General features: G+C 44.4%; 1 protein-coding gene and 1 pseudogene across 1 annotated transcript; both read right to left on the bottom strand.

Annotated features, from left to right (window-relative positions):
* Positions 1 to 1,026: 1,026 nt before the first annotated feature.
* Positions 1,027 to 1,965, bottom strand: LOC142072403 (olfactory receptor 5W2-like; annotated as a pseudogene).
* Positions 1,966 to 12,845: 10,880 nt separating this feature from the next.
* LOC142072287 (olfactory receptor 8U3-like) lies at positions 12,846 to 13,784 on the bottom strand. The gene has a single exon (XM_075128983.1). It carries the CDS (start codon positions 13,782 to 13,784, stop codon positions 12,846 to 12,848), a length of 939 nt encoding a protein of 312 aa, XP_074985084.1.
* Between the last annotated feature and the right edge of the window lie 2,279 nt (positions 13,785 to 16,063).

Below are 16,063 nucleotides of genomic sequence, written 5' to 3' on the forward strand. Positions count from 1 at the left end.
TCCTTGCCAGGGCAGCAGAATCCCCTGCGGTTCTTTTTGTTCAGGAGAGTTGGAAATATTGCAGCTCTCCCAGCTTCCCCGTAGAGATTATTCCGCATTCTGATTGAGCTCACTGTCAGGCTGTGTGTGTGTGTGTTTGGTGTGCAGTTGGCACTGTGTGTGTTGTGTGTAGTGGGCACTCTGTGTGTGTTGTAGTGGGCGTTGTGTGTGTGTGTACTGCACCTTCTGTGTGTGTGTGCATTAGACACTCTGTGTGTGCGTGTGGTGGGGGTTACAGTGGAGCTGAATATCAAGTGTTGGCAGATGTGTGTCTATTGCCCTGCCCAGTGCTCTGGCTGGCGCCCCACCTCCTCCCAGTGCAGGGCTCCTTGTGTGATCATAGAATCATAGCACTGGAAGGGACCTTGAGAAGTCATCTAGTCCAGTCCCCTGCACTCACAGCAGAACTGAGTATTATCTAGAACATCCCTGACAGGTGTTTCTCTCACCTCCTCTTAAAAATCTCCAAAGTGGAGATTCCACAAACTTCCGAGGCCAGTTATTCCAGTGCATAGGCACCCTCACTGTTGGGATCTGTTTCCTAACGTCCAACCTAAACTACCCTTAATGCAATTGAAGTCCATGGGTTCTTGTGCTATCCTCCCTCAGCCCACACACACACACACACACACACTTTTTGCAATTTTATTCCTAATTTTATTCCTAAAACTCTGTGTAACTGGTTGGGTCACAGAAACACCTTTGGAACGGCCAACCAATGTCCTGAGATGTGAAGTTGAACATTTCACCCTCTAGGTGGATGCCCCGAGCCACCAGCTTATAAAATCATTCTCTCTCGCTGGCACTGTCATGCTTCCCATGTTTTGTCGACTGATCTCAGTTGGGGCCTGCAGACCTTGTAGGAATAGAAAAAAAATAATAATAACGATACAATAAAGAACAATACTCCCATGTGCTCTGCGAAATTACTTTGTAATGGGCTGAGAATTGAATTCATCTATTTCCATTCCCCACCACTAAACAGATTCAAAAATTGGTTAGGAGTTTGTTCATTGCTTTCCTCAGGGCGTCCTTCACCTCCGTGTTCCTCAGGCTGTAGATGAGGGGATTCAACATGGGGATCAATAGCATGTAAAACACTGAGGTCACTTTGTCTGTGTCCATGGAATAGCTGGAGGTGGGACGTAAATACATGAAGAAGAGGGTGCCAAAATACAGGACCACAGAATTCAAATGGAAAGTGCAGGTGGAGAAGGGTTTGTGCCGGCCCTCAGGAGAGCGGATCTGCAGGATGGTGGAGATGATATAGACATAGGAGAGGAGGACAGTCACAAAGCTGATCACTTGAATGCAGCTCATGGAAGCAAACATCACAATCTCATTGATGCGGGTGTCAGAACAGGAGAGCGCCAACAGTGGGAGGACGTCACAGAAGAAATTATTGATGATGTTGGAGCTGCAGAATGACAGCCGAAATGTACAACATGTGTGTATCATTCAATCCACCACCCCCACAGTGTAGACCCCAACCACCAGCTGTTTACAAAGCTGCCTGGACATGATGACCGTATAGAGCAGCGGGTTACAGATGGCCACATAACGGTCATACGCCATCACAGCCAGCAAGAGGCACTCAACATCTGCGAAAACGATAGAGAAAGACATTTGCACAGCGCAGGCAGTGAAAGAAATGCTTTTCCTCTGGACGGAGAAATTCAGCAGCATCGGAGGGGAAATTATCAAGGAAATGCAGAGGTCACAAAAAGACAAATTCCTGAGGAAAAAGTACATAGGGGTGTGGAGCTGGGGATCAATTGTGATTAACAAGATCATCCCCCCATTCCCCACCAGGGTGATACCATAAATCAGTAGGAACACCGCAAACAGGGGGACCTGAAGCTCCGGACGATTAGTCAGTCCTGAGAGAATGAACTCAGTCACCTCTGAGTGATTTCCCTCTTCCATCACCTCTCAACAGAGATCAGGCTGCTACATAGATGTGGTCAGGTGGATGGTGCGGAAAACCTGTCCCGTCTCTGTAATGAAGTAAGTGAAGATAAATGGAGATAAGTTTCTCAATGGACATCAGGACCCTCTCTGGAAAGGGCTTTGTACACAGATCCAGATATTCACAGCTGGTCATTCCAGGTGTTTGATAAAATTCAGACACTGTGCAAACACAATAACACGCAGGTTAATCATGCCCCCCACACAAACACTGCTGTTCACTACTCCAAACAGAAAACTGGGACTTGTGACTCTGCTGGGAGAGAATCAGTCTGAAGGGATTATTCCGCAGCTAAAGAAGGGGTGAGAGTAAAGGAGTGTCAATCTTTCCACCCTCTTTGGGCAAGGGGACCACTATGGCTTGGCATGTCGGTTTGGGGTAAAGCTCCTCACTGTGCTAATTAAGCTGTTTGGCATTTACTGGAGCGTGTAAGAAAACCCAGAGTCATCATAGGAAGCCCTGGCTTCAGTGACTAGCTAATTGCCTTTTTTTTCCAACCCAGCAGTTCACTCCTTTCGCTGAAGGGGTCGGAGTTGGGGCTGAGGCTTTTGGTGCTGGAGGTCTGGAATTCAATAGCTGCTGATCCCCATGGTGTCTGTGTGTGTGTGTGTGACGGTAATTCAGGACAATAGCACGTACCTGCCGAGAAGACAGAGAGAGATGTGTTCGTGTTTCCTCATCGACAGAAACTGCCTCTTTGGAGCGTTCGGGAAGTTTTATACTGAGATGTTTGATCTATGGGACATGATTCCTGAAGCAACTGGGAATACCTGAGCTCAGAGAGACACAACACTGAATTAATGCATTCAGTGAACCAAAACTACCCTCAGTGTAATTGGTGCCCTGGGGATTAATTTGACCTGCTCTTTCTTACTGTGTTATAGAATCATAGAATCATAGAATATAAGGGTTGGAAGGGACCCCAGAAGGTCATCTAGTCCAACCCCCTGCTCAAAGCAGGACCAATTCCCAGTTAAATCATCAAATTATTAAATGATGAAATTTCTACCAGAGTTACACAGTATGAGGTTTGGGGTATATTTAATCCTGCTGTTTTCAGTGCAAGCTGTGTATTGTGAAGAGCTGATCCACAGAGGTTTTTTTTTTTGTGTGTGTGTAGACCAAAATCTTTTAGCTAAAAACTTAATGCATTGACTTGGAAGTAGCACGGGAGTTCCGCAGATACCACACAGCACCAATCTCTTCCATGGGCCAATTCCCAGGCTGGACTACATCCCCCATGATGCATGATGGTCTCTCCTCTTGCTGAACTGCCCTGGAACATCACCAGAATTCCAAAGCCATGGTTTAGGGAGGAGGGGAGTTTGGTGTTTTGATGGAAAGCTTATAATTTCCAGGGAAAAGATTTTTTTTGGAAAAAATAGTTAAAGGAAAATCCAATTTCCTATAAAAAAAAAAAACTTCTCAATAAAAATGTTTAACCAGCCTGAGCAACAAATTTGGAATCAAAGGATCAGAAAGTTAGATACAGGTGAAACATAGTAATTGTTTCCGGCTGTAGCTGATATCTTCTCAGTTATTCCTGGTTTCAGAATCACCTCATTGTTCTGGCCCCAGTAGGTGGAATGTAAAACCTGTAAGACATGTAAGAGTACTCCAGATTATCTCGCTATTTATAGCATGCCAATCACCATGGTATCTTACGTCCTTCCATTGCGAGGTTACTCCCCAAAGTAGAAAAGATAGGTTCACTCATTTTGCTTGATGGAGACCACATGATGACCAGAGGAGCTGAAGAGGAAACCACAGCATGCTACAGACTTCTGAAGTTCACAAAACTATCCCTCTTTATGCATATTATCTGCACACAGAGCTCAGTTTAAGATGATAAATAAATCTATGAGTCAACTAGAAATAGTCATGCTCTCATCGCAAATATTAATACATTTTTGTTAATGTATGTGAAGTTATAAGATTACACTGCATCATTTTATTAATACATGTTCCAAACTGAGGCTGGCAAACTTGTCTCTCTTCAACAAAGAAATGTGTGTGCTGGTTAATCTAAATAGTAATGTACACAAAGTCCTGCTTCCTGAACACCACTAGAAAAAACAAACAACCAGCAATCTCTCTATCCAAAGTCTGTGACCTCAGGTCTGTGCCGAGGCAACACTATGCCCCCTCTAAGAGTCATGCTCATAACTCCTCCTCCTGGTTTCTGTGCCTCCTGTGACCTGGAGGTGCCTGGGGCAGTCCTCACTGAAAATGCCAAGGTCAGGGCAGGCTGCAAAAAGGAGGATATTCCCCAAACTGGTGGTTAACACTCAAGATCTCTGCAGCATCTCTGCAGAAGCTGCTACAAAATATCTCCGAGCATGCCAGCTTCCTTCTGATTCTTTTCTTAATTTTATTTATTTCCTATCATTTATAGTCCATGAAACAGAGTGTGGCATTGCACCCCATAATTCTTTATAGAAATATGCTTATGCATGTAAATATGACAAAACTGGAATATGTTTTATGGTAGCTAGGCCATGTAAGATATCTCTGCAAAGGTTATGATCTACTGGATAGATTCATCCTGTTTGTGTGCATGTAACATTTTTGTATTCAAAGTTATGAGTACGTGTTATGTAATTGTTTGATTTGAAGTAGCCTCAGTGAAGCAGTTGGTCAGCTTCTGGAGAAAAGATTATTCTCTGTAAGTGCCCAATCAAGAAACACTTAGGCTAACACTGACCTTTGAGAGATGCCAATTTTCCTGGGAATGTAGCTTTGTCCTGAAGGAACTGAGTCATGCATGTACATGTGACTTGCCCATGTGACTCCAAAACTCCATCTTGGAGCTGGATTCTCCATAGGAGAGGGGAAGGGGTTTCCACCCACAAAAGAGAGACTATATAAGCCCCTGAGGAAACCCCTCAATTTTGTCTTCAGCTCGCAGAAAAGATAGTCCCTCCACCCAAAGGAGATCCCTGAAAGAAACTGGAACAAAAGACAGTAACTACAGGGGTGTGAGTGATTGCTCAACCCAGACTAGGAGGAACTCTATTCAGTAAAAGAGGCTTATTTGAAAATCTCTGAGGGTGAGATTTACCTCCATTTAGTTTTTACTGTATTAGGCTTAGACTTGCGTGTTTTATTTGGTTTGGTAATTTACTTTGTTCTGTCTGTTATTACTTGAAACCAATTAAATCCTACTTTCTGTATTTAATAAAATCACTTTTTACTTATTAATTAACCCAGAGAATGTATTAATACCTGGGGGAGCATACAGCAGTGCATAACTGTCTATCAGTGTTACAGAGGGTGAACAAATTATGAGTTTTCACTGTATAATTTTTATAAAGAGTAAAACAGATTTATTTCTGGTTTGGACCCCATTGGGAGCTGAGCATCTGAGTGTTAGAGTCAGGAACACTTCTTAAGGTGAGCCTTGGGCAGGACAAGGGACACACACCTTCCTACACTTGACATTCAGCTCCACTGTACCCTCCACCACATGTACACACATAGTCCCTGATGCACACCAAACACACACACACACACAGAGTGCCTGCTACACACACACAGCCTGACACTGAGCTCAGTCAGAATGCAGAATAATCTCTACTGGGAAGCTGGAACAGCTGGACTATTTCCAACTCGCCTGAACAGAAAGAACCAAAGGGGATTCTGCTGCCCTGGCAGGGAGATAGGACTAGATGTCCCAACTGGTCTTTTCCATCAGCAGCTTCTCTGAGGCCTGGTTTATGCTGAAAAATTAGATCAACAGAGCTCTGTCGCACAGGGAGGGGAAATTTTTCACACCCTGTGCAAGGCAGTTAGCTTGTGCTGACCCTAAGCGTCATTTTTCCATTGACCTAGCTACTGCCTCTCGGAGACGTGGATTAACTACTTTGAAGGAAAAACCCTTCCATCACTGTGGAAAGCATCTACACTATGGCGCTGCTGCACACCATAGCTGAGTCAATGTAGTGGGCTTCATATAGACATTCCCTGACTCGATGGGGGAGTTTTCCCCCTTCCTCTTAAAGCTATTTCTCTCTCCTTTTCATGTCACTCTTCTCTCTTCCTTGTAAAGCTCTTTCCTTCTTTTGTTAAGTTGGTCACCTCTCCAAATGCCTCTTTATGTAATTGCCCAGCATTGGGACACAACAGTGTCTAGAAATGGGTGAATTTCTTCTGGACTATTCGTTTATTGTCAAAAACAATACTGTTTGGATTCACCTGAAACTCTTCACAATTCTGTTACAAATACTCCTAATAGCTTTGTCCCAGAACACTGTGTGTGCCCAGGGGGAGGATTTAGGTGCCGGTCGCAACACAGCCACCATAGGAGAAGGTAGTGATCCTTCTCTTTGTAATTTTTAGCCCAAGAGTTAGGGTGTTCACTCGAGAGGTGGGAGATACAGGTTTAATTCCCCCTTCTGTCTAGTGCTGGGCAAAGCTCTGTGTGACATTGCACTCCATATGCTTTATAAAAATATGCTTATGAGTGAGACATAACTGGAATATGCTTCATGCTAAGTGCCCCATGTAACATATCATTATAAAGGTTATAATCTACTAAATGTGTTCATCCTATTTGTTTACATGGATTATTTCTATATCTGGAGTTAGGAGAATAACCTATAAACTTGTATTACTGAGGTAGACATTTTAAGTGGAGGCCATTAAAGGTGCTTCAGAATAAATGAACTGTGAATGGCTCTGTTTACCTTCCTGTGTACCTGTGGGACAGCCCAAGACCATGTCACCAGATAGTGTGCTCCATCTTGAAGCTTAAATCCTACCTTTTATACTTAATAAAATCACTTTTGTATATTTGTAAATTCAATGCAAGTAATTGTTACTTGGGGGACAAACAGCTGTGCATATGTCTCTTGCAGTGATATAGAGGGCAAACATTTATCATTTTACCCTGTATAACCTTTATACAAAGTAAAATGGATTTATTTGGGGTTTAAATTCCACTGGTAGTTGGGTGTCTGTGTGCTGGAGACAGGTATCCTGCTGAGGTGGTTTCAGTTTAGATCTGCAGTTTTTGGGGTGTGGCCCAGACCCTCAGTCTGTGTTGCACCTGGCTAGCATGTCTGGCTTGACAAGGCAGGGTTCTGGAGGCCCAGGCTGGCAGGGAAAAATGAACTCAGAGGTAATTTCAGCACATTAGGTGACAGTCCCAATAAAATCACAATCTTTACTCACCAAGCAGGAAGGGAAGCAAACAAAGCCCAAAAAGGTGAGAAAAAAGCAGCACGGAACATCCTTCTATATACACATTTTGTCCTCTGGTAACCAGGTGGAAATGTTTCTGAAAGGGGGAATAGGATTCTAAAAAGAAGATGGAGACATCCCAAGGCGCTGTGTACTCTCTTTCTCTCTGCTCATTGATTCACTGCATCTGAAGGGATAAAGGAAGCAGCCATTGGACTGGGGGATGGATCGTGACTGAAGATGTTTGGTCCGTAAGACTGCTGAAAGCATGTGGTGAGGAAATTTTAGCATTAAATTTCACATCATTTGTCAACATAGGCAAAAGTTGCATTTCAGCTTTATTTGTCTTGTAACCATGTCTGACTTCTATGCCTCATTATTTGCACTCAGTTAAAATCTCTCTTTGTGTTCAACAAACTTTGTTTTATTGTTTTATCTAATCCAGTGTGTTTAAATAGAAGTGTCTGAGAAGCTAAGCTGCAGGCCTGTTAGTGCTATTAAAGAAACAATGGACAGTGTAGCTTGTATTATCCAGGAAAGGACTGGGCAGCACAGGACGTACATTTCGCGAGGGAAATCAAAGAGTGGGGAGTGTGTTGGGGTCAACCTGCAGTATAACCAAGGGTAGTGAAAGCCTGAGTGTAACCCAACTATTCCTGGCCAGGCTGCAGTTACACACACATGCTCAGGGTGTGATTTGCATGCTAGAGGGATGTTTGTGAGTGTCCCCGGTGGAAGCTACTTCAGCAAGGCATTGCAAGGTTGCAGGCAGGTGTGACACAGCTCCTGATTAGTCTGGGCTGGACCCTGGTATGTCACAGCCACCAACCTAGGAAATATCCCAGTAATACCAAAGGTGTGGTGCTGACTGACAGCAGTGTTCGATTGACATGAAAGGGTGAGGTCCCCACAGCGATGGGCCCATGCACTGATCCACGGCTGCAGATGTACAAGGCCATTGTGGTCATTACCTACCCCCAAGGGAATACATAGCAGGCGCAGTGATGACTCTTCCCTTCTTCACTATGGTAGCAGAAATTATCCCGCATGGGTGTGCAGGTTTGGCTAGTATTATCAGTGCTCCAGAGCGTGCTGGTGCCCCCTTCTCCAAAGTGGTGCCAACCTGTGAGGCACTGCAGGGTTGATTGTATTAGGAGGAAAGATTGACGATCCAAGTCAGCTACATTCTTTTGTATAATCCGTTGGGGAAGGGGTGACAAAGAATGGACGCAAAGTCCTGCTTCCCTGAACAACAATAGAAACAACCAACAGCCAGCAATCTCTGTATTCAGAAACTCCCAAGTCTGTCACTCCAGGTCTGTGATCAGGAAACACTCTGCCCCTACTTCCTCTAGGAACTTACAACTCCTCCTCCTGCCTTCTGTGGCTCCTGTGACCCGGAGGTGCCTGGGGCAGTCCTCACTGAAAATACAAAGGTCAGGGCAGGCTGCAAAAAGGAGGATATGCCCCAAACTGGTGGTTAACACTCAAGATCTCTGCAGCATCTCTGCAGATGCTGCCACAAAATATCTCTGAGCAGGCCAGCTCCCTTCTGATTCTTTTGTTAATTTTATTTATTTCCTATAACTTATAGTCCGTGAAACAGAATGTGATGTTGCACCCCATAATTCTTTATAGAAATATGCATGTGACTGTAAATATGACATAACTGGAATATGTTTTATGCCAAATATGCCATGTAACATATATCTGCAAAGGTTATGATCTACTAGATATATTCATACTATTTGTATGCATGTATCAATTTTGTATTTGAAGTTATGAGTATTGGCTATGTACTTGTTTGATTTTAGGTAGCCTCTGTGAAGCAGTTGGTCAGCTTCTTGAGAAAAGACTATTCTCAGTAAGTGCCCAATCAAGAAACACTTAAGCTAAGAATGAACATTGTGAGATGCCAATCCACATGTGAGCTATCCTGGGAATGTGGGGTTGGCCTGTAAGGAACTGAGTCATGCATGGACATGTGACTTGCCTATGTGACTCCAAAACTCCATCTTGGAGCTGGATTCTCCTAGGAGATGGGAAGGGGTTTCCACACACAAGAGAGAGACTATATAAGCCCCTGGGGAAACCCCTCCATTTTGTCTTCAGCTAGCACAAGAGATAGCCTCTCCACCCCAAGGAGATCCCTGAAGGAAATTGAACAAAGGACAGTAACTGGAGGGGTGTGAGTGATTACTGTACTTAGACTAGGAGAAAGTCTAATCTGTAAAAGAAACTTATTGGAATGTCTCTGATGGTGAGATTTACCTGCATTTAGTTTTTACTGTATTAGGCTTAGACTTACATGTTTTATTTTATTTTGTATGGTAATTTACTTTGTTCTGTCTGTTATTGCTTGGAACCACTTAAATCCTACTTTTGTATTCCATAAAATCACTTTTTACTAATTAAGTAATCCAGAGTATGTATTAATACCCGGGGTGGGGGGGGGGGAAGGGGCAAACAGCTGTGCATATCTCTCTATCAGTGTTATAGAGGGAGAACACTTTATGAATTTACCAAGTATAAATGTTATAGAGGGTCAAATGGATTTATTGGGGTTTGGAGCACATTGGGAGCTGGACATCTGAGTGCTGGAGAAAGGAGCGCTTCTTAAGCTGTTTTCAGTTAAACCTGCAGGTTGTGCGGGACGTGGTTAAGACTTGGATCTGTGTTTGCAGCAGGCAATCATGCCTGGCTCAAACAAGATAAAGGACTGAAGTCCCAAGATGGTAGGCAAAAGAGGCTCAGAGGTAGTCTAGGCACATCCGGAGGCAGTCCCAAAGGGGTTTTTAGACGCAACCCGTCACACAGAGTTTAAGAATAAAATTGCAAAACAATGTAGTGGGAGTAGGGGAAGGATAGGACAAGGACTGATGGACCTCAATTGCAGCAATGGCGGTTTAGGTTGGACATTAGGAAAAAAATCCCAAGAGTGAGGGTGACTAAGCACTGGAAGAACTTGACCAGGAAGGTTGTGGATTCTAAACCAATGAAGATTTTCAGGGAGATAGGACTAGATTTCCCAACTGTTCTTTTTGATCAGCAGCTTCTCTGAGGCCTGGTTTATGCTTAAAAATTAGATCAACAGAGCCCCGTTGCACTAGGCAGGGAAACTTTTCACACCCTGTGCAAGGCAGTTAGCTTGTACTGACCCTCAGTGTCATTCTTCCATTGACTGAGCTACTGCCTCTCGGACACATGGATTAACTACAATGATGGAAAAACCCTTCCGTCAATGTGGAAAGCATCTACACTATGGCGCTGCTGCACATCATAGCTGAGTCAATGTAATGGCCTGAGGATAGACATTCCCTGAATCGATGGGGGAGTTTCCCCCTTTCTATTAAAGCAATTTCCATCATTCTTCTCCCTCCCTTGGTAAAGCTCTTTCCTTCTTTTGAAAGGTAAATATGTTCAGAGAAGTTGAAATTGATCTTCTCAGGATAGTTCCTTCCTTCCCCTTCCATGAATGTCATTTCAATTAAAGGCCAAAATGCTCTGAAACTGACTTGTTTGCCCATCATGTGGTGGTACCTCTTCGTTTTCCCTCCCTTCACTTACAATGAGTTGAGGACGGAAGCCATACCTGCTCAGAACCCTAAAATCAGAACCGTAAAATCAAGAGTTGAATCATTTCCCTGTTTGCTAACCACACCAATGTTACCCTTAATACTCTGGAGCTACTTACTGGGATGTATTTGAGATTTCCTCCCTGGAGCATCTTTGATCCCAGGAAAACGGGTATGCACAGCACATGCAATTCATATTGTTGTTTGTGTCTTTCCTTGTGGAAATGGAACACAGAGGGCCAGAGAATCAGCTGGTCTCTGTTGCTGTCACTCCCGTGAGGCCTTTTGAATATAATACGAAACTGAGGTGACTGTATTTGACTTCATCTGTTGGTCACTGGTGGTTAACATTGAAGATCTCTGCAGCTGCTGCAAAATAGAATCTCCAAGCATGCCACCCCCCTCCCTCCCTCCTGTCATCTAGTGTGCTGTTTTCCCAGCCAGCCTGGGCCTCCAGAACCCTGCCTTGAGGAGCCAGACATGCTAGCCTGCTGCAACACAGACCAAGGGTCCGGGCCACACCCCCAAAACTGCAGATCTAGACTGAAACTAGCTCAGCAGGATACCTGTCTCCAGCACACAGACACCCAGCTCCCAAAGGGATCTAAACCCCAAATAAATCCATTTTACTCTGTATAAAGCTGTTTAATGGTTATTTAATTAGTTATCCACAGTAGAACAACTTTGAAAGGAGAGATTGAGAGAAAATTTCTGAACATATTTACCCATCAAAAGAAGGAAAGAGCTTTACAAGGGAGGAAGAAGAATGATGGAAAAGGAGAGAAAAATCTCTTTAATGGGAAGGGGGAAAACTCCCCCATCGAGTCAGGGAATGTCTATATGAAGGCCACTACATTGACTCAGCTATGGTGTGCAGAAGAGCCATAGTGTAGATGGTTTCCACAGTGACGGAAGGGCTTTTCCTTCGATGTAGTTAATCCACATCTCCGAGACGCAGTAGCTAGGTCAATGGAAAAATGACACTGAGGGTCAGCACAAGCTAACTGCCTTGCACAGGGTGTGAAAAATTTCCCCTTCCTGTGCGACAGGGAGCTCTCTTGATCTATTTTCTTAGGCCTAAATCAGACCTTCGAAAGGCTGTCAATGGAAAAGACCAGTTGGGTAATCTAGTCCTATCTCCCAGCCAGGACAGCAGAATCCCCTTCGGTTCTTTTTGTTCAGGCAAGTTGAACATATTCCAGCCCTCCCAGCTGATTGAGCTCAGTGTCAGGCTGTGTGTGTGTGTGTTTGGTGTGCACACTGTGTGTGTTGTGTGTAGTGGGGGGTACAGTGGAGCTGAGTATCAAGTGTTGGCAGCTGTGTGTCCCTTGCCCTGCCCAGTGCTCTGGCTGGCGTCCCCCCTCCTCCCAGTGCAGGGCTTCTAGTGCTTTCATAGAACCATAGGACTGGAAGGGACATTGAGACGTCATCTAGTCCCCTGCCCTGCACTCACAGCACAACTGAGTATTATCTAGACCATCCCTGGCAGGTGTTTCTCTCACCTGCTCTTAAAAATCTCCAATGGTGGAGATTCCACAAACTTCATGGGCAAGTTATTCCAGTGCATAGCCACCCTCACTGTTGGGATCTGTTTCCTAATGTCCAACCTAAACCGTCCTTCCATGGGTTCTTGTGCTATCCGCCCTCTGCCCACACACACACCCTCTTTTGCAATTTTATTCCTAATTTTATTCCTAAATTCTGTGTAACGAGTTGGGTCACAGAAACCGCTTTGGAGCTGCCACCCGATATACTGAGACATGAAATTGAACATTTCACCCTCAAGGTGGAGGTCCCCAGCCACCAGCTTATAAAATCATTCTCTCTCTTTCTGGCCCTGTGATGCTTCCCATGTTTTGTCCACTGATCTCAGTTGGGGCCTGCAGACCTTGAAGGAATACAAAAAAAAATAATACAAAACATACAAAAACCTTGAAGGAATATAAAAAAAATAATAATAACAACAGTACAATAAAGAACAATACTCCCACGGGCTCTGAAAAATTACTTTATAATGGGCTGGGAACTGAATTCACCTGTTTCCACTCCCCTCCACTAAACCAGTACCGAATGAAACAGATTCAAGAATTGGTTATGAGTTTATTTAATGCTTTCCTCAGGGCATCCTTCACCTCCGTATTCCTCAGACTGTAGATGAGGGGGTTCAACATGGGGATCACCAGCGTGTAAAACACTGAGGTCACTTTGTCTGTGTCCATGGAATAGCTGGAGGTGGGACGTAAATACATGAAGAAGAGGGTGCCAAAATACAGGACTACTGAGGTCAAGTGGAAACTGCAGGTGGAGAAGGCTTTGTGCCGGCCCTCAGCAGAGCGTATCTGCAGGATGGTGGAGATGATATAGACATAGGAGAGGAGGACAGTCACAAAGCTGCTCACTGCAATGCAGCTCATGAAAGCAAACATCACAATCTCATTGATGTGGGTGTCAGAACAGGAGAGCGCCAACAGTGGGAGGACATCACAGAAGAAATGATTGATGATGTTGGAGCTGCAGAATGACAGCTGAAATGTACAACACATGTATATCATTGAATCCACCACCCCCACAGCGTATATCCCAGCCACCAGCTGTTTACAAAGTTGCCTAGACATGGTGACCGTATAGAGCAGCGGGTTACAGATGGCCACATAACGGTCATACGCCATCACAGCCAGCAAGAGGCACTCAACATCTCCAAAAAAGAAAGAGAGATGCATCTGCACAGCACAGGTAGTGAAAGAAATGCTTTTCCTCTGGACAGAGAAATTCAGCAGCATTGGAGGGGAAATTATCAAGGAAATGCAGAGGTCACAGACAGACAAATTCCTGAGGAAAAAGTACATGGGTGTGTGGAGTCGGGGATCAATTGTGATTAACAAGATCATCCCCCCATTCCCCACCAGGGTGACACCATAAATCAGTAGAAACACTCCAAAGAGGGGGACCTGCAGCTCCGGACGATCTGTCAGTCCTGAGAGAATGAACTCAGTCACCTCTGAGTGATTTCCCTCTTCCATCTCCTCTGAACAGTGATCAGGCAGCTACAGAGATGTTGGCAGGTGGATGGTGCAGAAAACCTGTCCCTTCTCCGTAATGAAGAAAGTGAAGTTGAATGCAGATCAGTTTCTCAATGGACATCAGTACCCACTCAGGGAAGGGCTTAGTCCACAGAGCCAGATGTTCACAGCTGGTCATTCCAGGTGTTCGATAAAATGCACACTCTGTGCAAACACAATGACACACAGGTTAATCATGCCCCCCCCACACAAATACTCCTGTTCACTAATCCGAGCAACAAGTAGTGACTTGTGACTCTGCTGTGAGAGAATCAGTATGAAAGGATTATTCCATCGCTAAAGAAGGGGTGAGAGTAAAGGAGTGTCAATCTTTTGACCCTCTTTGGGCAAGGGGAGCTCTGTGGCTTGGCATGTCCGTTTGGGGTAAATTTACTCACTGTGCTAATTTAGTTTTTTGGCATTTATTGGAGCCTGTATGAAAACCCAGCAACATCATGGGAAGCCCTGGCTTCAGTGACTAGGTAGTTGCCTACTTTTTTCCAACCAAGGAGGTCGCTCCTTTAGCTGCAGGGGTAGGAGTTGGGGCTGAGGCATTAAGAGTTGAAGGTACTGAATTTAATATCTGCTGATCCCCGTGGTGTCTCTATGTGTGTGTGACTGAAATTCAGGACAATAGCACATACCTGCTGAGAAGAGAGAGAGAGATGTTTCATTTTTCCTCATCGACAGAAACTGACTCTTTGGGGCATTTGTGAAGTTTTATACTCAGATGTGTGATCTATGGGACATGATTCCAGAAGTAACTGGGAATACCTGAGCTCAGAGAGACAACACCTAATTAATGCATTCAGTGAACCAAAGCTACCCTCGGTTAATTGGTGCCCTGGGGATTAATTAAACCTACTCTTTTTTACTGTGTTATTAAATGATGCAAATTCTACCAGAGTTACAGAGTATGAGGTTAGGGGTATATTGCATCCTGCTGTTTTCAGTGCAAGCTGGGTACTGTGTAGAGCTGATCCACAAAGGTTTTTTTTCTTTTGTGGAGACCAAAATCTATTAGCTAAAAATGTAATATTTCGACCACGGGGGTTCCTCAGATACCACACACCACCAATCTCTTCCATGGGCCAGGCTCCCAGGTTGGACTACATCCCCCATGATGCATGATGGTCTCTCCTCTTGCTGAACTGCCCTGGAACATCACCAGAGTCCCACAGCCATGGTTTAGGGAGGAGGGGAGTTTGGTACTTTGATGGAAAGCTTATAATTTCCAGGGAAAAGATAATTTCTCGGAAAAAATAGTTCACTGGGAAATCCAATTTCCTATAAAAAAAAAACTTCTGAAGAAAAATTTTCAACCACCTGAGCAATAAATTTGGAATCAAAGGACCAGAAAGTTAAATACAGGTGAAACGTACTAATTGTTTGCAGCTGTAGCTGACATCTTCTCAGTTATTCATGGTTTCAGAGTAACCTCATTGTCCTGGCCCCAGTAGGTGGAATGTAAAACCTGTAAAACATGTAAGAGTGCTCCAGATTATCTCGATAATTATAGCATGCCAATCACCATGGTATCTTACATCCTTCCATTGCTAGGTTACTCCCCAAAGTAGAATCACAAAATCATAGAATATCAGGGTTTAAGGGACCTCATGAGGTCATCTAGTCCAAACCCCTGCTCAAAGCAGGACCAATCTCCAACTAAATCATCCCAACCAGGGCTTTGTCAAGCCTGACCGTATAAACCTCTAAGGAAGGAGATTCCACCACCTCCCTAGGTAACCTATTCCAGTGCTTCCCCACCCTGCTCGTGAAAAAGCTTTTCCTAATATTCAACCTAAACCTCCCCCACTGCAACTTGAGAACATTACTCCTTGTTCTGTCATCTTGTACCACTGAGAACAGTCGAGATCCATCCTCTTTGGAACCCCCTTTCAGGTAGTTGAAAGCAGCTATCAAATCCCCCCTCATTCTTCTCTTCCGCAGACTAAACAATCCCAGTTCCCTCAACCTCTCCTCATAAATCATGTGTTCCAGACCCCTAATCATTTTTGTTGCCCTCTGCTGGAAGTTTTCCAATTTTTCCACATCCTTCTTGCAGTGTGGGGCCCAAAATTGGACACAGTACTCCAGATGAGGCCTCAGCAATGTCGAATAGAGGGGAACGATCATGTCCCTCAATCTGCTGGCAATGCCCCTACTTATACATCCAAAAATGCCATTGGCCTTCTTGGCAACAATGGCACACTGTTGACTCATATCCAGCTTCTCGTCCA

Source organism: Caretta caretta, chromosome 6, assembly GCF_965140235.1.
Source record: "Caretta caretta isolate rCarCar2 chromosome 6, rCarCar1.hap1, whole genome shotgun sequence".
Lineage (NCBI taxonomy): Eukaryota > Metazoa > Chordata > Testudines > Cheloniidae > Caretta > Caretta caretta.

Excerpts from the sequence above, each read along its gene's own strand:
- LOC142072287 (XM_075128983.1), bottom strand. The coding sequence starts at position 13,784 with ATGGAAGAGGGAAATCACTCAGAGGTGACTGAGTTCATTCTCTCAGGA.